At 46.7% G+C, this 23,649-nt stretch overlaps 1 protein-coding gene and 1 long non-coding RNA gene across 14 annotated transcripts in view; one reads left to right on the top strand and one right to left on the bottom strand.

Moving 5' to 3' along the window:
* Positions 1–23,649, top strand: part of LOC102445074 (ataxin-2-like) — a 249,598-nt gene that overhangs the window by 49,467 nt on the left and 176,482 nt on the right. For all 13 annotated transcript variants that reach the window (XM_075914768.1, XM_075914775.1, XM_075914772.1 and 10 more), the window contains exon 6: positions 16,209–16,333. In XM_075914768.1, coding sequence (XP_075770883.1) covers positions 16,209–16,333 — 125 coding nt within the window. The remainder of the gene's footprint in view (positions 1–16,208; positions 16,334–23,649) is intronic.
* Positions 17,640–23,649, bottom strand: part of LOC142823552 (uncharacterized) — a 141,727-nt gene continuing 135,717 nt past the window's right edge. Inside the window, exons 2-3 of the long non-coding RNA XR_012898737.1 lie at positions 18,584–18,791; positions 17,640–18,000 (exon numbers count right to left, since the gene is read on the bottom strand). This is a non-coding gene — a long non-coding RNA (uncharacterized LOC142823552). The remainder of the gene's footprint in view (positions 18,001–18,583; positions 18,792–23,649) is intronic.

Raw genomic sequence — 23,649 nt, 5'->3', positions numbered from 1 at the left:
AGTCTAGGAGCAAAAGCTGAGAATGCCCTGTTCCGCGTAGATGTTAATCTTCTCTCCACAAATGGGGGAACACGAAGCAAAGCCTCCCCAGCTGACCTCAATCCCCGGGCAGGTTCATATGGGAGAAGATGGTCCTTCAGATACCCCGGACCCAACTCATTTAAGGCTTTATAGGTCATAACTAAAACCTTGAATTGTGCCCGGAAACATACCGGAAGCCAGTGCAGCTGCCGAAGCACTGGCATATAATGTGCTCCGTATAACGAGTGTTAGTTAAAACTCGAGCAGCCGCATTCTGGGCCAGTTGAAGTTTCCGAAGGTTCTTTAGAGGCAGCCCCACATAAAGTACATTACAGTAATCTAGTCAGGATGTAACAAGAGCATGGATCACTGTGGCCAAGTCATGCTTGTTCAGTAAGGGTCGCAGCTGGCGGATCAAACGAAGTTGCCCAAAGGCACTCCTGGCCACCGAAGACAGTGCTGTAAATCCGAGCTAGTAGCAACAGTCTGAAAAGCAAAGGGAAATAGCTTTTGGGGGATTGTAATGTTGGGTGTGGCATCCTTCCAGACCAACTGTGTCAGTAGGGGAATGGCAGTAGGCATAACGTGAACAAAGGAAAGAAATGTAACTGTGCGATGGTGGTAGCTTGTTTTAATGCTTTCAACTCAGTAGTAAGCAGGGACGATACAAATCAGAATTGTTGCTCTTAAAAACATTTAACCACAATTTACTTCAAGCAAAAGTAAACTTGTTTTCAGTTTAAGAAGTAATTTGAACATCATTGGACTATAAAAAGCACAGTGGTTTATAAAATCTGAACCTTCCAATCATGATTATTGGGCAATAAATAAAACATGCCTCTCATACCTTAGACTCTACTTACTCATGAAAACAAGAGCAAATGAAAAATTTCAGGATTATCTCCCTAGTCACACTCTAGCTCTGACAAATTTGTCTTTAACTTGTTCAAGAGCATATTAATCTGAAGCTTCTCAGAACATGTATATATCTCTTATCTTTGCTGCTGAACTGTAAGTGATGTGGTGAAGTCGAGTACTTGCTCGCTCCCCCCCGCTGCCTCTGTATGAGAGGCAGCAAGGCGGGGGAACAGCGGGGGGTAGGGGGAGGCTGCTGCGAAGCAGCCTCTGCCTATGGCAGGCCAAGGCTCTCCAGCAGGAAGCTGCCCTGTCCCCCCCCGGATGGGCTGCTGCCGGAGCAGCCTCTGCCCACAGCCAGCCCGGGCCGCTGTGAACAGGGGCTGCTGGACCCGGCACAAGCTGGGACCAAGCAGTCCTGGCTTGCGCTGGTCTGGGACCGCTGCAGCTCTGCAGTTTAAATGTAGTAGGAGCTGGGCTGCCTGCACACCCGGCTCCTACTGCATTTAAACTGCAGAACCACAGTGGGGGTAGCTCCTGGACTGGCACGAGCCGGAACAGAGCACCTTCCCTTATCGACTACACGATTAGTCAATTACCTGCCTCTTAACATCCTTAATTGGAAACAGGAATGAAAAGCATTTGAATACTAAACACTGGCATTCTGATGAGGATTCCATTTCCTCATCAGGTCAGAGAGGCAGCATGGGACGAGCCAGGAACTGTTGCATCTCCATCTGTTAATAGCTTTATGTGCCTGAGTCCACTCATAATTTTATCTCCGTCTCAGTCTTACCAGGTATAAAATGAGACTGATTGAGGACTTGGCAATCTCTTAAAGTGTCATAGGAATAATTCATGGAGTGCCATATACAATAGATCATAGAATACTAGGACTGGAAGGGACCTCGAGAGGTCATCGAGTCCAGTCCCCTGCCCTCATGGCAGGACCCAATACTGTCTAGACCATCCCTGATAGACATTTATCTAACCTACTCTTAAATATCTCCAGAGATGGAGATTCCACAACCTCCCTGGGCAATTTATTCCAATGTTTGACTACCCTGACAGTTAGGAACTTTTTCCTAATGTCCAACCTAAACCTCCCTTGCTGCAGTTTAAGCCCATTGCTTCTTGTTCTATCCCCAGAGGCCAAGATGAACAAGTTTTCTCCCTCCTCCTTATGACACCCTTTTAGATACCTGAAAACTGCTATCATGTCCCCCCTTAGTCTTCTCTTCTCTAAACTAAACAAACCCAATTCTTTCAGCCTTCCTTCATAGGTCATGTTCTCTAGACCTTTCATCATTCTTGTTGCTCTTCTCTGGACCCTCTCCAATTTCTCCACATCTTTCTTGAAATGCGGTGCCCAGAACTGGACACAATACTCCAACTGAGGCCTAACCAGCGCAGAGTAGAGCTGAAGAATGACTTCTCGTGTCTTGCTCACAACACACCTGTTAATGCATCCCAGAATCATGTTGGCTTATTTTGCAACAGCATCACACTGCTGACACACATTCAGCTTGTGGTCCAATATAACCCCTAGATCTCTTTCTGCCGTACTCCTTCCCAGACAGTCGCTTCCCATTCTGTATGTGTGAAACTGATTGTTCCTTCCGAAGTGGAGCACTTTGCATTTGTCTTTATTAAACTTCATCCTGTTTACCTCAGACCATTTTTCCAATTTGTCCAGGTCATTTTGAATTATGACCCTATCCTCCAGATTAGTCGCAACCCCTCCCAGCTTGGTATCATCTGCAAACTTAATAAGCATACTTTCTATGCCAATATCTAAATTGTTGATGAAGATATTGAAGAGAGCCGGTCCCAAAACGGACCCCTGCGGAACCCCACTTGTTATACCTTTCCAGCAGGATTGTGAACCATTAATAACTACTCTCAGTACGGTTATCCAGCCAGTTATGCACCCACCTTATAGTAGCCCCATCTAAGTTGTATTTGCCTAGTTTATTGATAAGAATATCATGTGAGACTGTATCAAACGCCTTACTAAAGTCTAGGTATACCACATCCACCGCTTCTCCCTTATCCACAAGACTCATTATCCTATCAAAGAAAGCTATCAGATTGGTTTGACATGATTTGTTCTTTACAAATCCATGCTGTCTGTTCCCTATCATCTTACCGCCTTCCAAGTGTTTACAGATGATTTCCTTAATTTACTGTAAAAAGATGCTAAGCTTGATTCACAATTCTGCCTTTGATCATGCTGTAGATTGACATTTGTAGCAGTGCTCCTTGTATTTGAGTGTCTTCCATGTAAACCACTCATCAAAAAAAAGAGCAAAAAAAAGAGCACTATTTTGTTTTAGGAACTGTTACGGAATTCTTTGTTTTTCTCTAGTTTTCCAGAATGTTCAGGTGCTTGTTAACTTTGCTAACTCACTATAGTACGTGTTTGCTTTACCTCCCCCCCCCCCCCCCCACCCCATTTATCTCAGTGTCCTCGGTACATACTTAGCTTTTACATTACTGCTTCATGTTCTGCATGTGGCTGTCTAAATTAACCTAGGATGTCAAAGATCTCAAGTCATCTTGAGTGAAATAAGGAGACATGGCATGTTACTGGGATTCCTCTGTAAGGAGTCATATTAGCATCAATTGACCATTCTCTCTGAAAAAAATGACGTGAGGGAATATACTCTTGATACATTATGGCTACGTCTACACTGCAGGCTTCTTGCGCAAGAACTTTTTGCGGAAGAGATCTTCCGCAAAAAGTTCTTGCGCAAGAGCGCGTCCACACTGCCATGTGCTTTTGCGCAAGAGATGTGCTTTTGCGCAAGAGAGCGTCCACACTACCATGGACGCTCTTGTGCAAGAAAGCTCTGATGGCCATTCACAGAATGGCCATCAGAGCACCTGTGCTTTTTCCCATAGGGGTTTCTTGTGCAAGAAACCCCTGTTGTCCGTCCACACGCGCCTTTTTGTGCAAGAGCTCTTGCGCAAAAAAGCTTATTCCTCATAGAAAGAGGAATAACTCTTGTGCAAAAAGCCCTGACTTCTGACGATCTAGTGTACTTTTTCTTGTGCAAGAACACGCTTGTAGTGTGGACGCTCCGTGAGTTTTTGCGCAAAACCAGCCATTTTTGGGCAAAAACTCTGCAGTGTAGACGTAGCCTAAAAGTTTGTTCGGAGACTGCACATGAGATTGAGGTTGTGACTAGAAGTCATTTTTTTCAGTATATGTTTGCCTTAAGGATAACTCTATTTTTTGCATTTGAGATCTGATGGTTCAGTTTGTGGAGCCGTGCTCTGTAACTTGATGAAAATATGTCCAATGTGAGGCACAGGTGAAAACAATAGTGCCTCTGCATGCTTCATAATAGTACTCAATTCTGATATTAATCATCTTGATAAGGACGACACTACGCAATAGGGATGTGAAAGTTTGTGTACACAGTTAACTGATGAGCCTCCGATCCAGAGCATTCTACACAGCAGCCCTCACCAGCAGCTATGTCTGAAGAGGCAGCCCCGTCTGCCACGACTGCTTGAGACTCCCCTAGATCCTCCCAGGAAAAGGTCTCACCTGGCGGGCAAAAGTGACTCCCCCTCAAAGAAACAGGGGGTCAATACCTAAAATACCCACTGCAGTGACCCACTCAAGGGTCCAGGACAGGGATGTACCGGGACCATCATCAGATCATGGCTCCCGAGGGTCCAAGCACCTTACAAAGGTGACTGACAGGGCGCTTGACAAGCCCAAATCAAAGTTAGCACCGACAGGACCGTCCGCCTCTGATTCAGCACCCAAAAAGGCCAAGTCAAAGATGCACCACAGAGGGTACGTCTAGACTGCAGACCTTTTCCGTGATACTGGAGGTATCCCGGAAAAGCTCTGCCGCATCAAAGGAACGCGTCCAGAAAATGTCAGAAAAGGGACACGTTTTGTTGGCATCCCTGTAAACCTCATTTTACAAGGAAGAAGGGATGCTCTGAAAGAGGGGTTTTTGCCATAATTTGGCCCTGTGTAAATGGGCCAAATTTCAGAAAAGCCTCTTTCGGAAGTAAATCTTTTTCGAATTTATCTTTGTTGTCTAGACTTAGCCAGAGATGCTCCATTGGCACTGAAGCATACCAAAGTGCCCACCGCACCGTTGGTACCTGTGCCGAAGGCACAAAAGAAGCATGCTGTGTACTCGGCACCACAGGTAGCTGCAGTACCGCCATCTTCGGCTCCGTCTGTGCCATCGACACCAGCTCCACCTTCGCTAACGGCAGTGGAAGAGCTTAGCATGACATCGGTACCGACCACCCCGTTGTTCGGCACCGACGGTACACCTGCCTCTAGCAGGTATACCTTATCCACCCTGGTGCACTCGGCACTGCCTCTGTCAAGCGACGAGGCCAAGGAACCTATTATTGGAGCTCATACACCGAGGCGCTCTTCACCTAAGCAACTACAGCTGCAACATCACTATCAGATGCAGCCACCAGTGTCTCAGTGGTAGATACCCCAGTGGGTTCCGCCTCCAGTCTCTATGCCACCTAATTGGCCATATTGGGATCCTTGGGCTCCATATAGGAACCAACAGCCTCAAATCCTGCAGCCTCAATCAACCATGGTTGCACCATCAAACACAGGCTCCATGCCATCATTGGACACTTCCCTTTATCAAGAGGAGGATGAGCCTCCTTCGACTAACGATGAGTCCAGTTGCTTCGCATCCACCCACGCACATATCGTCATCTTCTCCTGACAATACTCTGATGCCTCTCCTTCCTACAGTGGGAGATGAGTTAAACTGTCAGGGTGGTTAAACACTGGAATAAGTTGCCTAGGAAGGTTGTGGAATCTCCATCTCTGGAGATATTTAAGAGCAGGTTAGATAAACATCTATCAGGGATGGTCTAGACGGTGTTTGGTCCTGTTGTGAGGGCAGGGGACTGGATTCGATGACCTCTCGAGGTCCCTTCCAGTTCTAGTGTTCTATGATTCTATGACTTCTTAAATCCTTTCAAGAACTATACAGAAGGGTAGCGGATGTCCTCAAAGTTTCATTAGTTAGCCTCCCTGAGGCTCAACATAAGCTAACCAAAATCTTACATGCCTCCCTGGCAGTTAAGTTGGGTCCGTATGGACCCGGCTAAAGCACTTTGGCAGACCCCAGCCATAATACCGCCTGTTTGCAAGAGGTCAGACCGCAAGTACTATGTTGCACCTCAAGGCGCTGATTTCTTATTCTCCCATCCGACCCCAAATTCTATAGAGGTGGATGCGGTGAACCAAATGGGCAAAACAGGCTGCGATTAGAACCACCCCTTATGAAAAAGAATGGAAACGCCTTGATCTTATGGGGAGGAAGGCATACTCCTCTGCTTCCTTGCAGTTACGCATCTCTAACTATACAGCCGTGCTGGCCAAGTACACACACCACATTTTTGAACAGATGACACGTTTTACTGAAGTGCTACCTGAGGCCAGAAGAGACCCATTCAGGGCCAACATTAATGAGGGCGCCCTGGTAGCATGCCGCACTTGACTCGTCTGACACCGCTTCCAGGTCTATGGCAACCGCAGTGGTGATGAGGAGGTCGTCTTGGCTACACCTCTTCGGCTTCCCACGCGAGGTCCAGGCCACAGTTGAAGATGTCCCTTTCCAGGGATCTAAACTTTTCGCGGACATGACTGATGCCTCCCTTTACTCTCTGAAGGACTCCTGTGCTACCTTGAAGACACCTGGTATTCATGTTCCTGCAGTAAAGCGTAAACAGGGCAGAAGTTTTACTCAAAGGTACAGACCAACACCTTTCAGGTTTGAAATCTAGAAGCCTCTGTTAATTGGCTGAGCCTCAGTCAGGGGGAGGGGCTACCAGAGCTATATAAGCCTGTGACTCAGCGACCAGGGAGCTTGCGACCAGGAACAGCTGTTTGGAGAGGGAGTTTAGAGGGGGAGGCTAGAGGGCACTAGTGACTTCTGACCTTCTTTAAAACATAACTCTTAGAATAATCTATATTCCAGAGGTTTAAAAAGAATCCCAGTTTATACTTAAACGTATTCATTAGAAAAATGGAGACAGAAGCCCAGCAGCAGAGTGGGGGCTATCCTGTTTATTGCGTCGAGTGTAACATGCATGATTACCTGCCCTGTAGGCGGGTGGCGTATGTGTGCACCCGTTGCAAGGAGCTCCTGACCCTCAGAGACCGAGTTTGGGCTTTGGAGGCCAGGGTGGCTGAACTGGAGGAGCTAAGGGAGGTAGAGAGCTATGTTGATGGGACTTTCCAGGATGCTGTAGTACTGTCCCACCTCCAGTCTGAGAGCCCCAGTGCTCTTAAGGAGGATGAAAGTCTCAAGGGAACAGAGTATTCAATGGGAGCAGAGGGAAACCATCCCGTAGTTGGGACCCTCCTCCCAGAGGATGTTGCGGTATCCTCTCGCATTGAGGATACCTCTGAGGGGGAGGGAATGCCAGTTAGGAAGAGGTAGGTGTTAGTAGTGGGTGAGTCGATCGTTAGAAACCTAGGTAGTTGGGTTTGTGATGACCGGGAGAACCGTATGGTCACTTGCCTGCCTGGTGTGAAGGTTGCGGATCTCTCGAGGCATCTAGATAGACTTATGTGTAGTGCTGGGGAGGAGCCGGTGGTCGTGGTACATGTAGGTACCAATGACGTAGGGAAGGGTAGGCGAGATGTCCTGGAGGCCAAATTTAGGCTGCTAGGAAAGAGACTGAAATCCAGGACCTCTATGGTGGAAATGCTTCTCGGAAATGCTTCCAGTTCCACGCGCAGGGCCAGGTAGGCAGGCAGAGCTTCAGAGTCTCAATGCGTGGATGAGACGATGGTGTAGGGAAGAGGGGTTTAGATTTATTAGGAACTGGGGACACTTTTGGGAGAGGGGGAGCCTATACAGGAAGGATGGGCTCCACCTAAACCAGGGTGGAACCAGACTGCTGGCACTAAACATTAAAAAGGCCGTAGAGCAGTTTTTAAACTAAGAGATGGGGGAAAGCTGATTGGTGCGGAGATGCACGTAAATTGGAGGGAGACTTCTTTTAGAGGAGAATCCATTGATAGAGATTCTCTAAGCTGTAGTCAGAAAGAGAGGAGGGGAGAGGGCAAACAAGGGGCCAGAGCAGACAAACAACCGCATACAAAGGAATCCAATGCATCAGGGAAGGGCAGACAAATAAGCAGTGGCAAATTTTTAAAGTGCTTGTACACAAATGCTAGGAGTCTGACTAATAAGATGGGTGAACTAGAGTACCTCGTATTAAAGGAGGAGATTGACATAATAGGCATCACTGAAACCTGGTGGAATGAAGAAAATCTGTGGGACACAATCATACTGGGATATAAAATATATAGAAAGGATAGAGCAGGCCGGGTGGGTGGCAGAGTGGCACTGTATGTGAAAGATAATGTAGAATCAAATGAAATAAAAATATTAAGTGAATCAACATGTTCAATAGAATCGCTATGGATAGTAATTCCATGCTCCAATAATAAGAAATTAGCAGTAGGGATATATTACCGACCACCTGACCAGGACAGCGATACTGACATTGAAATGCTGAGGGAGATTAGAGAGGCTACCAAAATAAAGAACGCTATAATAATGGGGGATTTAATTACCCCCATATTGACTGGATACATGTCACCTCAGGAAGAGAAGCGGAGACAAAATTTCTCAATGGCTTAAATGACTGCTTCTTGGAGCAGCTGGTGCAGGAACCCACAAGGGGAGAGGCAATTCTCGATTTAGTCCTGAGTGGAGCGTAGGATCAGGTCCAGGAGATAACCGTTACAGGACCGCTTGGGAATAGTGACCATAATACAATAACATTCAACATTCCTGTGGTGGGAAGAACACCTCAGCAGTCCAGCACCCTGGCATTTAATTTCAAAAAGGGGAATTACACAAAAATGAGGAGGTTAGTTAAACAGAAATTAAAAGGCACAGTGACTAGAGCCAAATCCCTGAAAGCTGCATGGAAACTTTTTAAAGACACCATAATAAGAGGCCCAACTTAAATGTGTACCCCAAATTAAAAAACTTATCAAGAGACCTAAAAAAGAGTCACCGTGGCTTAACCACCATGTAAAAGAAGCAGTGAGGGACAAAAAGGTATCTTTTAAGAAGTGGAAGTCCAATCCTAGTGAGATAAATAGAAAGGAACATAAACACTGTCAAATCAAGTGTAAAAATGTAATAAGAAAAGCAAAAAAAGATTTTTGAGGAACAGCTAGCCAAAAACTCAAAAAGAAATAACAAAATGTTTTTAAGTACATTGGAAGCAGGAAGCCTGCTAAAAAAGCTGTGGGTCCCCTAGATGATCGAGCTATAAAAGGAGCAATCAAGGACGATAAAGCCATTGTGGAGAAACGAAATGATTTCTTTGCTTCAGTCTTTCACGGCTGAGGACGTTGGGGAGATTCCCAAATCTGCACCGTCCTTTGTGGGTGATGAATCTGAGGAACTTTCCCGGATTGAAGTGTCATTGGAACAAATAGAAAAACTTAATGTCAACAAATCTCCGGGACCGGATGGCATTCATCCAAGGGTTCTAAAAGAACTCAAATGGGAAATTGCTTAACTATTATCTGTGGTTTGTAACCTATCCTTTAAATCGGCTTCCGTACCTAATGACTGGAAGATAGCCAACGTGACGTCAATATTTAAAAAGGGCTCTAGAGGCGATCCTGGCAATTACAGACCGGTAAGTCTAACTTCAGTACCGGGCAAATTAGTCGAAACAATAGTAAAGAATAAAATTGTGAAGCATGTAGAAGAACATAATTTGTTGGACAAAAGTCAACATGGTTTCTGTAAAGGGAAATCCTGTCTTACTAATCTGTTACAGTTCTTTGAAGGGGTTAACAAACATGCGGACAAGGGGGATCCAGTAGATATAGTATACTTGGATTTTCAGAAAGCCTTTGACAAGATCCCTCACCAAAGGCTGTTGTGTAAATTACATGTTCATGGGATAAGAGGGAAGGTCCTTTCTTGGATTGAGAACTGGTTAAAAGACAGGAAACAAAGGGTAGGAATAAATGGTAAATTTTCAGATTGGAGAGGGGTAACTAGTGGTGTACCCCAAGGGTCAGTCCTGGGACCAATCCTTTTCAACTTATTCATAAATGATCTGGAGAAAGGGGTAAGCAGTGAGGTGGTAAAGTTTGCAGATGATACAAAACTGTTTAGGATAGTCAAGACAGAAGCAGACTGTGAGGGACTCCAAGAAGATCTCACCAAACTGAGTGATTGGGCAAGAAAATGGCAAATGAAATTTAATGTGGATAAGTGTAAAGTAATGCACATCGGGAAAAATAACCCCAACTATACGTACAGTATGATGGGGGGCTAATTTGGCTACGACAAATCAGGAAAGAGATCTTGGAGTTATCGTGGACAGTTCTCTGAGAACTTCCACACAGTGTGCAGCGGCGGTCAAAAAGGCATATAGGATGCTAGGAATTATTAGGAAAGGGATAGAAAATAAGACCCAAAATATCTTACTGCCCGTGTATAAAACTATGGTATGCCCACATCTTGAATACTGTATACAGATGTGGTCTCCTCACCTCAAAAAAGATATTTTGGCCTTGGAAAGGGTTCAGAAAAGGGCAACTAAAATGATTAGGGGTTTGGAACGGGTCCCATATGAGGAGAGGTTAAAGCAACTGGGACTTTTCAGTTTAGAAAAGAGGAGACTGAGGGGGGATATGATAGAGGTATATAAAATCATGAGTGGTGTGGAGAGGGCTGGTAAAGAAAAGTTATGTATTAGTTCCCTAAATAGAAGAACTAGAGGACACCAAATGAAATTAATGGGTAGTAGGTTTAAAACTAATAAAAAGAAAGTTCTTCTTCACACAGCGTGTAGTCAACCTGTGGAACTCCTTGCCAGAGGAGGCTGTGAAGGCTAGGACTATAATAGAGTTTAAAGAGAAGCTAGATAATTTCATCGAGGTTAGGTCCATAAAAGGCTATTAGCCAGGGGATAAAATGGTGTCCTTGGCCTCTGTCAGAGGCTGGAGAGGGATGGCAGGAGACAAATCGCTTGATCATTGTCTTCGGTCCACCCTCTCTGGGGCACCTGGTGCTGGCCGCTGTCGGCAGACAAGATACTGGGCTAGATGGACCTTTGGTCTGACCCAGTACGGCCGTGCTTATGTTCAGCCAAGCTCAGAGGCAGTTTGATAACAGAACGCGGTGCCAGATGAGGAGGAGACAAGGCTATGATCAACCCTCCACCTCCCAACCACCTACCTCAAGACAAGCCTTTTGAAGCTTATGTCGAGAGTCCAGCAACACCACCTTGCTCAAGGCAACCTCACCCTTTTTCCTTTATTCTGGCAACATCTATCACCCTTCTATCACCAATGGTCCGCCATCACAGCCGACGGGTCTTGGACCATTGTAAAGAATGGGTACTGTATCCCTTTTTCCTCTACTCCTCCACCCCACCCACCTTTCCTGTCCCTTTTCAGGGGCCCATCTCACGAGACCATCCTTCTACAGGAGGGCGAACACCTACTCCATCTCAGTGCAGTGGAACAGGTACCGCGACGATACGAAGGAAAAGGATTCTACTCCCACTACTTCCTTACAGGAAAGAAGTCAGGGGGTGGAGACCTATTCTCGACATCAGGAGACACAACAAACATATGCGACCACAATGATTCAAAATGGTCACCCTATCCACAATTATTCCCGCCTTGACCAAAGACAATTGGTTATCGACTGTTGACCTTCAGGATGCGTATTTTCATGTGTCCATTCACCCCTCACATTGCAAATACTTCAGATTTACAGTCCCTGGAGCACACTTCCAGTATACAGTCCTTCCGTTTGGACTTTCCACAGCCCCAAGAGTATTCTCAAAGTTGTTAGCGGTTGTTGGTGCTCACCTACGCAGGCAAGGAGTCTCCATGTTCCCATATTTGGACGACTGCCTGATGAGAGAGCACAAGCTTAGATGCACAGAAAGCAGTGTGTCTCACCAGATCTGTTTCACACTCTAGGATTACAGATAAACTTCTCCAAATGCAAACTGCAACCAACACAATAGCACGAACAACAAATGGTATGGTAGCACTTTATAGACTAACAAAACCATCTACATGTTTTGTTAGTCTATAAAGTGCTACCAGACCATTTGTTGTTTTTTCTGTATGGACTAACTCAGCTACCCCCTGAAGCTTACAAACGATAGAGTTAATTGGAGCCTACTTGACTGTGTGAGGGCCATAGCTTCCTTACCCCAGCACCAGGTTGCACACTATCAAGAACCTGATAATGGTCCTCCAGAACACCCCAAATACGAAGGTGAGAACTTGTCTACAACTACTGGGACGCATGGCTGCAGCCACCTCAGTGGTGTTGCATGCCAGGCTGCATATGCGAACAATGCAACACTGGCTCAGGATGGTATACAACCCACAGTACAATGCCATCACCAAACTGGTGTCTCTTCCAACCAGAATCAAACGTTCCCTACACTGGTGGATGATAGACCAAAGAAACGTGTGTGCTGGGGTAACTTTTTGCAAAAGTATCCGTGACCATCATGATGGATACATCTCTCCTCAGGTGGGGGAAGCTCACTTAGGTCTGCTCACGACTCAAGGTCAGTGGTCATGTCAGGAATTCAGCCTGCACATAAATGTTCTAGATCTCAGAGCGGTATTCTATGCATTCCAACACTTCCTACATTGAATACAAAGGTGTACAGTTCAGATTTTTACAGAGAACCAGGCAACAACATTTTACATCAACGGATGGGAGGGCGGTGCCAGATCCTACCTTTTATGCAGGGAAGCCGTCCGCCTCTGGACATGGTGCATAGCACACGGCATATACCTACAAGCCTCATATCTCCCAGGCAAAGACAATCTCACTGCTGACAGCCTCAGCAGAAACTTCAAATCCAGCCACAAATGGGAAATAGACCCATCGATCGTACATCAGCTGTTTACTCAATGGGGGTTCCCCGAGGTGGACCTGTTGGCAACCAATGCCAACAAGAAGTGTCCACGGTACTGTTCATGTGTGGGCATTGGCAAGCATTCCCTGGGGCACGCGTTTGCAGTACGGTGGAACACAATGCTTTTATATGCTTATCCTCCCATCCCCTTCATCCACTGAGTGGTCAACAAAATCAGAGTGGAAATACCCGCGGTAATCCTTATTGTCCCGGACTGGCCAAGACAGACTTGGTATACTTACCTGACTCAAATGTCCACGGAACGACCATGGCATCTCCCACTCCTTCCTCATCTCCTGACCCAGGAGCAGGGGAGCCTGCGCCATCCTAGCCTTCAGGCACTCCACCTCCATGCTTGGCTCCTCAGTGGCTCACCTCACTAGAAACAACATGTACAACAGATATTACTCAACAGTTACAGAACATCAAGAAAATCTTACCTTTATAAATGGCACAGGTTCTTATGATGGACAGAACAAAGGAAGTTGGAGCCCAACCATAGCTTCGCTGAATGTTATTTTGCAATATTTACTGGAACTGGAAGATTCAGGCCTGTCACTCAGCTCTCTTAAGGTCCATCTTGCAGCCGTAACAGCTCTTCTCCAACCTATCAATAGTAAATCGGTTTTTGCTCATCCAATGACTAAATGGTTCTTGAGGGGTATACAAAATACTTGCTGCTCACCTCACAGGCCCCTTACTCCTGCTTGGGACCTGAACCTGGTGTTACAGGCTCTCATGATGAAACCATTCGAGCCCTTGGCAACGTGCTCCATGCTCCACCTTTCCGTGAAGGTCGCCCTGCTGTCAGTGCTGGCATCTGCTAGGAGAGTTAGTGAGATCAGGGCTCTCATGGCAGACCCCCCAGTCACCATATTCCACAAAGATAAAGTCATTCTCCGTCCTCACCCAAAGTTCCTCCCAAAAGTTTCCACACATTTTCACTGTGACGAGCCCATAAACGTAACTGTATTATTCCCAAAATCTTATGCCAATGTGAGGGAAGCCATGCTACACACTCTCGACACCTGTCGGGTGATTGCTTTTTACCTGGACAGAACTAAACAACTTCGCAAAACAAATAGACTATTTGTGTCCACCACAGAGAGGTCTCTGGGCATGCTGATCTCCACCCAGAGGATATCTAGGTGGATAGTAGAATGCATCAGTTTAGCTTACACTAATAATGGACAGCCACCTCCCTTCCAGCTCAGAGCCCGCTCAACTAGAGCCACCTTGACATCCATGGCCTATATGCATAGTATCCCTTTCATGGACATTTGCAGAGCGGTCACGTGGTCCTCCACTCAAGCATTCGCAAGGCACTTACGCCCTGGACAGTCACCCCTCTAGGGGTACTCACTTTGGACACGCTGTCCTTAATACAGTGCACAATACTGCCTAACTGAAGCACCCGCCTCCTTCATGGGTACTGCTCTGTAGTCACCTAAGGTGGAGCACCCATAGGCACAACCATCTCAAAGAACCTCCGTTACTGCACAAGGTGAGTAACCCTCTCTTTTCAGCACCCTCACACTGGAGAACTGGTATATGAGGTTCAACAAGGACAAATGCAGAGTCCTGCACTTGGGATGGAAGAATCCCAAGCAGTGTTACAGGCTGGGGACTGACTGGCTAAGTAGCAGTTCAGCAGAAAAGCACCTGGGGATTACAGTGGATGAGAAGCTGGATATGAGTCAACAGTGTGCGCTTGTAGCCAAGAAGGCTAATGGCATATTAGGGTGCATTAGGAGGAGCATTGCCGGCAGATCTAGAGAAGTGATTATTCCCCTTTATTCAGCATTGGTGAGACCGCATCTGGAGTATTGTGTCCAGTTCTGGGCCCCCCACTATAGAAAGGATGTGGACGCGTTGGAGAGGGTCCAGCGGAGGGCGACCAAAATGATTAGGGGGGCTGGAGCACATGACCTATGAGGAGCGACTGAGGGATTTGGGCTTACTTAGTCCACAGAAGAGAAGAGTGAGGGGGAGATTTGATAGAAGCCTTCAACTTCCTGAAGGGAGGTTCCAGAGAGGATGGAGAGAGGCTGTTCTCAGTAGTGACAGGTGGCAGAACAAGGAGCAATGGTCTCAAGTTACAGTGGGAGAGGTCTAGGTTGAATATTAGGAAAAACTATTTCCCTAGGAGGGTGGTGAAGCACTGGAATGGGTTCCCTAGGGAGGGGGTGGAATCTCCATCCCTAGAGCTTTTTAAGTCCTGGCTTGACAAAGCCCTGGCTGGGATGATTGAGTTGGGGTTGGTCTTGCTTTGGACAGGGGGCTGGGCTTGATGACCTCCTGAGGTCTCTTCCAGCCCTGGGATTCTATGATTGTATGATTAAGCTAATGGATAATTCCAAGCACTGCAGGGCTCTTTTATGCAGAGACTGTAAAGATGTGAACACTGGTATCAAGCAATCATTGAAATGGAAGAAACTGGGATTGAGTCAAAGAGGGGAGGTATAATTTAAGACCGTTTAGATATTCTGGGAATAGGGGTGAGTAAATCTGGATAGTATTTCTTGGTGTCTGTAATATGTAATAGTTGTATGCAACAGCATTTTTGTTTCAAGTAGTATGTTACAAACATCAGTTAATTTTTTCACTTAGAACAGTGATGTTGCTCTCTTAAAGCAATACTGTTTATGGTTAAAGGCCTAGTCCTAGTTAATGTTCTTTGATTTTTCTTAAATCAAAGGCAATGACAGTTGTTTCCTGGTGCCTATCTTTTAGTTTTTCAGTATTAGCTGGCACTTAGCTGAAATAAGTAATTGTATCGTAACTAAAACATATTTTGTATACTCTTCTGTTTTTGAATAGTGTACAAGTCTTAACACTAAGGATGTTAAGTAGCATGTAAATAACTAATCATGTACTCAATACAATTTGTATCGAGTACATGATTAGTCAATAAGGGGACGCTGTGGCTCTGCAGTTTAAATATAGTAGGAGCTGGGGTAGGTCCGGGACCTGGCGCGAGCCGTGACTGGAGCAGTCCCAGATTGCACTGGGTCTCGCGCTGTGCCTCTGCCTTTGAAATGTAAGAGCCGAGCGGCTCTTGCTACATTTAAACGGCAGTGCCACTGCCCCTCTGCCTCCACGCTCCCCCCAGCACCGGCTTCTGCTTTCCCACCACTGCCTCTAATATAGAGGCAGTGAAAGGGGGGGGTGGGGGTGGAAATGCGAGTAGTCGACTCGACTACTCTTTTATATTCCTACTTAACACATCCTTGTTTTGAATGTATTCTCAATTAATATAGTAACTGACAGTTTTGGATTATGCTAGTATACTTCTTATTCATTTACATGTGGCTATTCCTCAGACACCTGTGTGTATTGTTTTTCCTTTAACCAAATGTAAATCTTCATTGTAGATGCTTTTACTGATTCAGCCATTAGTGCTAAAGTAAATGGTGAACACAAAGAGAAGGACCTTGAACCATGGGATGGAGGCGAGACCACCATTGCTGAGGAGCTTGAAGCTTTAGAGACCGATGTTGTAAGTAAACTTGTTTTATCAGACATTGAAATCTTTTTAGAAAACAAATTGTTTTGCCCCTGTCCATGCTGTCCTTTAATTTTAGCCTAGAATGGAATTTTAGTTGAAGCTAAACTGTTGAAATAGCATGCCTGTATTCTGTGAACATGTATTGTCATGAAAATTCATCCTTTGCCGATGGATATCTCAGTTTTTCTTACAGTTTTAAAAGGAATAATCGAATCTTGGTCATCACTGTCATAGTTTGTAAATTGAAGCAACAAACCAGTGTCTCTGAGGGCCCTGAATTACTTGGAGTCAGGTCTCAAATTAGCAAGTCAAGTTAATATAACATGTAGAAACTGGGTGTGGTATAGGAACTAGTTTTATGCTATAATGCATCTTTTTACTCAAGGACACAAGGTTTGTAATGAGTAAGAACAAGAAAAAATTAGTATTGTGGATTAGAGGAGACTAACAATATGGTTCAAGAAATCTTTGTTGTTCTTCGACAGATGTCCCCCTGGGTGCTTCATATTAGGTTGGTGCACTGCCGCCGAGCCTTAGATTGGAGATTTCAGAGCAGTGTCCCTGGGGCCGTGCATGCAGCTGTGTGCTCTTAGGTGGCAGGCATCACGCATGTGCGAGCTTCCCCCCCCTGCTCCTCAGTTCCTTCTCTACCATATTCTCTACCATACCCGCATTGGCAATATTGGGACAAATGGCAATCTTATAAAAAAAAAAACACCAGCATGTCCGGAAATGACACAGAGCGCAATATTCTCCTTCTAAACAAATACACAAAGGGGACCCACCCATACAAGAGGAGGGTGCCTCCCTGGACCTAAATGAATCCCCCCAGTGGAGGGGGCTGTCTGTGCCCCTAGCTCCAACTACCTCAGATGACGTTGCACGTTTCCAAGACCTTTTTAAACGCATAGCTGCTGAACTAAACATTTCCTCTCTAGGAGGCCATTGAGAATCAGCATGAACTAACTGACATATTGCACTCGGTAACACCATCTAAAATAGCACTGCTGATTAATCCAGCAGTAATGGAACTGGCTAAGACTGTGTGGCAAACTCCAGCATCAGTCTCTTCTACCGCTAAGAGAATAGATCAGAAGTATTATGTTCCACCCAAAGGATCTGAATTTCTCTTTACTCACCCAGTATCTAACTCCCTCATGGTGGAGGCTGCACAACAGAAAACCAAGCAGCAACAATTTTGGTCCACCCCATTGGACTGGGTTAGCAAAAGACTTGACTCATTTGGACACAAAATGTACGTCTTCCACTTCACAATTTTGCATTTCTAACTGTGTCTTTATTAAGCAAATATGACTACTGAAATTACATCAAACTTAACAAGTTTATCACCGATATTCCTGAGGCTAAAAGACAACCGTTCAAAGTGTTGGTATCAGAGGGTCACACGATTGCCAGAACAGAATTGCAAGCTGCGTTAGATGCTGCTGACACGGCTGCACGATCCACAGCAACAGCCGTAATCACGGGAAGGGCTTCATGGTTTAACTCCACTCAGTTCCCCAGAGATATCCAATCTACAGTAGAAGATCTTCCTTTTAATGGTCGAAAGTTGTTTGCAGCTAACACCAACAGAATTCTCCATTCCACAAAGGATTCCAGAGTAATGCTTTGGTCCTTAAGAATCCACAACCACACACCTAGAAGAAAATATAGGTATCAGCCTTACCCGAGACCTTGATACCCTCCATATGCGCAACATTACAGCAGACAAGACTACCACCAAAAGAGCAGAGGCAGAATTCAATGTCAACGCCCTTCCTCTACCAACTCTTAACAGTTGCAGCAGTCCAATAAGCAAATCTGAACATCAGGTCTAGGGTCGTGAGAGCCTCTCACCTATTCCAATGCCATTGTCACAAGTGAACTTGTTCCATCATCGACTATTACCCTTCTTTAATAACTGGCAATGTATAACTACTGACAGATGAGTCCTCCAGATAATTGAGAGAAGCTATCTTATTCTTTTCATGTCTCTACCCCCTTTCCACCCCCCTACCCAGTCCCACTTCAGGGACCACTCTCACGAGATTTTACTTCAACAAGAGGTAGAACACCTCTTGCACGTAGGTGTGATTGAACTAGTCCCAGTACAATTTAGGGGCAAAGGGTTTTATTCCCATTACTTCCTGATGAAAAAAGATCAGGAGGTTGGAGACCCATCTTAGACCTCTGGGCACTCAAATTCGTTCAGAAACAAAAATTCAAGATGGTAACACTTACCACTATATTACCAGCATTGGAGCAGGACGATTGGTTCTCGTCCCTCGACTTGCAAGATGCATACTTTCACGTTTCCATCCACAGTTCTCACAGACGTTTTCTTCATTTCATTGTAGATTCCCGACACTACCACTACAAGGTGCTTCCATTTGGACTGTCTACGGCCCCAAGGGTCTTTTCAAAGGTTCTGGCAGTTGTCACAGCATATCTGAGAAAGCAAAGCGTCATTGTATTTCCTTACCTGGACGACTGCCTCCTCAAGGCGAGCTCACACAACAATTCTTGCCATTAACTGTCAATCACAAGACACCTATTCCAACACCTCGGCCTGCAAGTGAATGAAGCCAAATCAACGCTGTCTCCTACACAAAAGATACAGTTTATAGGAGCATGCCTCGACTCAACAAGGGCCACCGCATCTCTCCCTATGGACCGTTTTCAAAAAATTGTGGCCTCGGTAAATACCTTACGATCTAGCCCCCGCACAATGGCACTCGAATGCCTTCGGCTGTTGGGACACATGGCAGCGTGCAGTTTTGTTGTCAGCAACACTCGCCTTCACATGAGATGCTTACAGGGCTGGCTGGGACAGGTTTACAGACCCAATATCCACCCATTATCCAAATCCCTAGTCATAAGAACAAGAATGGCCATACTGGGTCAGACCAAAGGTCCATCTAGCCCAGTATCCTGTCTGCCGACAGTGGCCAATACCAGATGCCCCAGAGGGAGGGATCACAACAGGTAATCTTCATGTGATCCCTCCCCTGTCACCCACTTCCAGAGAAGCAGAGGCTAGGGATACCATTCCTACCCATCCTGGCTAATAGCCATTGATGGACCTAACCTTCATGAATCTATCTAGTTCTTTTTTGAACCCTGTTAAAGTTCTAGCCTTCACCGCATCCTCTGGCAAGGAGTTCCACAGGTTGACTGTGCGCTGTGGTACTCCCAGTGGTAGTAAAGAAATCCCTACAGTGGTGGTTGAGTCCACAGAACCTTTGTTCCAGAGTCCCCTTCCACCCACCAGAACCATGCGTCTCCATGATGACACATGCATCTCGTACAGGATGGGGCGCCCACCTAAGACAGATTCCTCCCGTTCATCGCCAACAGTCATGTCAGACTGTGTGTAGACAATGTTGTAGCAATGTTTCACATAAATTGTCAGGGCAGAGCCCGATCTTGAGCACTTTGCACAGAGGCTATACCACTTTGGAACTGGTGACTGAAATACAACATAAATATTACCGTGGTGCACCTTCCAGGCACCCTGAACACAATGGCAGATGCACTCAGCAGAGCCCTCCTGACCGAACACAAGTGGCAGATGAATCTGCACATATTGGCGGACATTTTCCAACAGTGGGGTCACCCCACCATAGATCTGTTTGTCATACAATCCAACAAGAAATGTCGCCTATTCTGTTCCAGGGCGGGCATCAGCAAGGGATCAATGGGAGGTGCCTTCCTCATCAGCTGGTCATCCCACCTAATGTACACGTTTCCTCCCATATCCCTGTTGAACAGGGTAGTTCACAAGACAAGGAGAGACAAGGCCCACCTGATATTATAGCCCCAACATGGCCACGCCAACCATGGTTCCCCTTTCTAATGGCGATGTCCTGCACGTCACCGATCCACTCTATCTTACAGCGAGGATCTCCTTCTTCTTCCAGGCCCTCACTCCACCCAACTGAACCTCAACTCGTTACACCTAAAGGCATGGCTCCTGGATGGTTCTCTGAGCTAGAATTGACTTGTTCACAATGAGTACAAACTGTCCTTCTACATAGTAGGGCACAGAGCACCTGTAAGACTTACCTCCATTGTGTACACCACCAGGTAGTGCCTTCAACATCCTCCTTATCTGCCATCCTCAATTAACTTTTGCACCTTAAACAAACGGGCCTCACAATAAGTTCCATTAAAGTGCATATTGTTGCTATTACTACCTTCCACTCTAAGATAGACGACTCGTCTACGTTTGTACCATCCACTTACTGAGACATTTTTAAAGGGTCTTCAGGCACTTTATTTGGGCATCAATCCACCACCACGACTGTGGGACCTAAATTTAATATTGAATGCTTTAACTCGACCACCTTTTGAACCAATGGCCACCACCACACTACTACGCTTATCCACTAAAACTGTTTTCCTCATAGCCATTACCTCGGTGAGACGGGTGGGAGAGATTACAGACCTAATGGCTGATTCCCCCATACACCACCTTTTTTAAAGACAAGGTCACTTTACGTACCCACCCCAAATTTCTCCCCAAGGTGCACTTATCCTTCCACCTTAATCAGACAATACACCTTGCCACCTTCTTCCCCAAACCACACGCCAGTTCCTTCAAGACGAAAATGTGCACCCTTGACCTGCATCTCATGGGGGACCTGAATCACCCTGACATCTGTTGGGAGACCAATACAGCAGTACACAGACAATCCAGGAAGTTTTTGGAGAGTTTTGGGGATAACTTATTGTGACGGCGCGTTGGGGGTTCCCCGTCTCCTGCACCTCGAAATGGCACAAACAGACTGCACCAGCCAGTGGAATTGAGGGTGGTTTATTGCTCCTCCAGCACAGCGCAGCACAGATGTAATCTGGTTACAGGAACTTGGGCTAAGAGGCCTCAGTGCCCCCCCTTGAGATAGGGGAGTCCCAGCCCCCTCCCCAGCTCCTTATTCCCTGCCTTCCAGATAGGAACTAACTAACCCTCTCCAAGCCCTGCCCCCCAGCCAGGGCAGCATTCCACCTTCCTTTGTTCCTCTCCATGGGGGGTGTCTGGCCACTGGTTCAACAAGTTTGGCATTACCTCTGTCTAGTGAGGCTTTCCCTGCTGGGTCTTGCTCCAGACAGCAGGGGTCACCACAGCCCAGCAAGTACCCCCACTACGTCACACTTATTGGTACAAGTGCTGAAGGCACCGATCAGGGGCCATGCGTAGTTTGACCTGCTGCTCACAAACAGGGAAGAACTAGTAGGAGAAGTAGAGGTGGGTGCCAACCTGGGAAGCAGTGATCATGCGATGGTAGATTTCAGGATCCTGACCAAAGGAAGAAAGGAGAGTAGCAAAACACACACCCTGGACTTCAGAAAAGCAGACTTTGACTCCCTCAGAGAACCGATTCCCTGGGATGCTTACTTGAAGGGGAAAGGAGTCCAGGAGAGCTACCAGTATTTTAAAGGCACAGGAAGAAACCATCCCAATGCGCAGCAAGAAAAGCAAATATGGTAGGTGACCAGATTGGCTTACAGGGGACATCCTTGGTGAGCTTAAACACCAAAAGGAAGCTTACAAGAAGTGGAAACTTGGACAGATGACTAGGGAGGGAGTATAAATATATTGCTCGAGAATGCAGGGGAGTTATCAGGAAGGGGAAAGCGCAATTGGAATTGCAGCTAGCAAGGGATGTGAAGGATAACAAAAAAGGCTTCTACAGGCATGTTAGCAATAAGAGGGTGATCAGAGAGGCTGTGAGGCCCTTACTGGATGAGGGAGGTAACCTAGTGACAGATGATGTGGGAGAAGCTGAAGTACTCAATGCTTTCTTTGCCTCTGTCTTCACGGACAAGGTCAGCTCCCAGACTAATGCACTAGGCAACGCAGTATGGGAAGGAGGTGGACAGCCCTTGGTGGGGAAAGAACAAGTTAGGAACTATTTAGAAAAGCTAAACATACACAAATCCATGGGTCCGGATTTAATGCATCCGAGGGTACTGAGGAAGTTGGCAAATGTCATTGCGGAGCCTTTGGCCATTATCTTTGAAAACTCGTGGAGATCGGGAGAGATACCAGATGATTGGAATAAGGCAAATATAGTGCCCATCTTTAAAAAAGGGAAGAAGGACAATCCAGGGAACTACAGGCCAGTCAGCCTTACCTCAGTCCCTGGAAAAATCATGGAGGGGATCCTCAGGGAATCCATTTTGAGGCACTTGGAAGAGGGGAAAGTGATCAGGAATAGTCAACATGGATTCACGAAGGGCAAGTCGTGCGTGACCAATCTGATTAGCTTCTGTGATGAGGTAATGGGGAAGTCCGTGTGTACAAAGTCTTCCCCCTTCCCCAGGAGCCGATAGTCCCCTGAGCGTGGGATCACGCCCTGGGTCTTACGGTCCCTTATCCCAGAGATTCAGTCTCAGTGTTTTCAGTGCCTCATTGCTTGCGTTATCAGAGCTCGGTTGCCCCGGGTGGGCGGTCAGGAACCCTCTGGGTTGCCTTTTGCCAGGGATTAATGGATCCGCTCGGTGATGCGGAAAGGGGGTTCGGGCCCGCCCTCACTCTGAGCCCCAGCCCAGGGCCCTAAGGCGGGGAGTTTCCTCCCTGCACAGCGGATGGGGCAGTAGCCCCTAAACCCATCCGCCCACAGGTTCCACGGCCCTACCCTGGGCCACTTCTTCCACCATCACTCACACCGGTCTCTGCCCGACAAGGGGTAAGACTCACCGGCTGCCTCCCCTCTTCTGCGGCTTTGATCCGGGCCTCTGTCTCTGCTTCCTTCTCATCTACTCCCCTTACCTCCGATGCTCCTCTTTCCACTCCTGCTTCCCCCTTTTCTCCCTGTCCCCCGCGTCCTTTTAAATTCCCCGCCGGGGCGCCTAGGGACGTCATTTCCCCCATGCCCTCATCCACACCTTCTGACGTCACCAGCATGTCGCTGCTGGTGACGTCATCCGCAGGTATCGCTGGTGGCAAGCCTCCTGCGCCTCTCGCGCTGCTGCCGCTTTCTCTTCCGGCCGATCCCCCTTCAGTCCGTTGCGCTGTCTCTCTGGCACTTCCTGGACCCCCCGCCTGCTCTCCACCGCGGGGTTCAAGGCTTCCCCAAGTGCGGGGCACTGGCGCCCCGTCACACTGTGGATGTGATATATCTTGACTTTAGCAAAGCTTTTGATACGGTCTCCCACAATATTCTTGCCAGCAAGTTAAGGGAATATGGATTGGATAAATGGACTGTAAGATGGATAGAAAGCTGGCTAGATTGTCGAGCCCAATGAGTAGTGATCAACGGCTCCATGTCAGGTTGGCGGTTGGTTTCTAGGTGAGCGCCCCAAGG

The sequence above is a fragment of the Pelodiscus sinensis genome, unplaced genomic scaffold (genome assembly GCF_049634645.1).
Source record: "Pelodiscus sinensis isolate JC-2024 unplaced genomic scaffold, ASM4963464v1 ctg43, whole genome shotgun sequence".
Taxonomy (NCBI): Eukaryota; Metazoa; Chordata; order Testudines; family Trionychidae; genus Pelodiscus; species Pelodiscus sinensis.
This window is presented reverse-complemented; position numbering and strand designations above follow the sequence as displayed.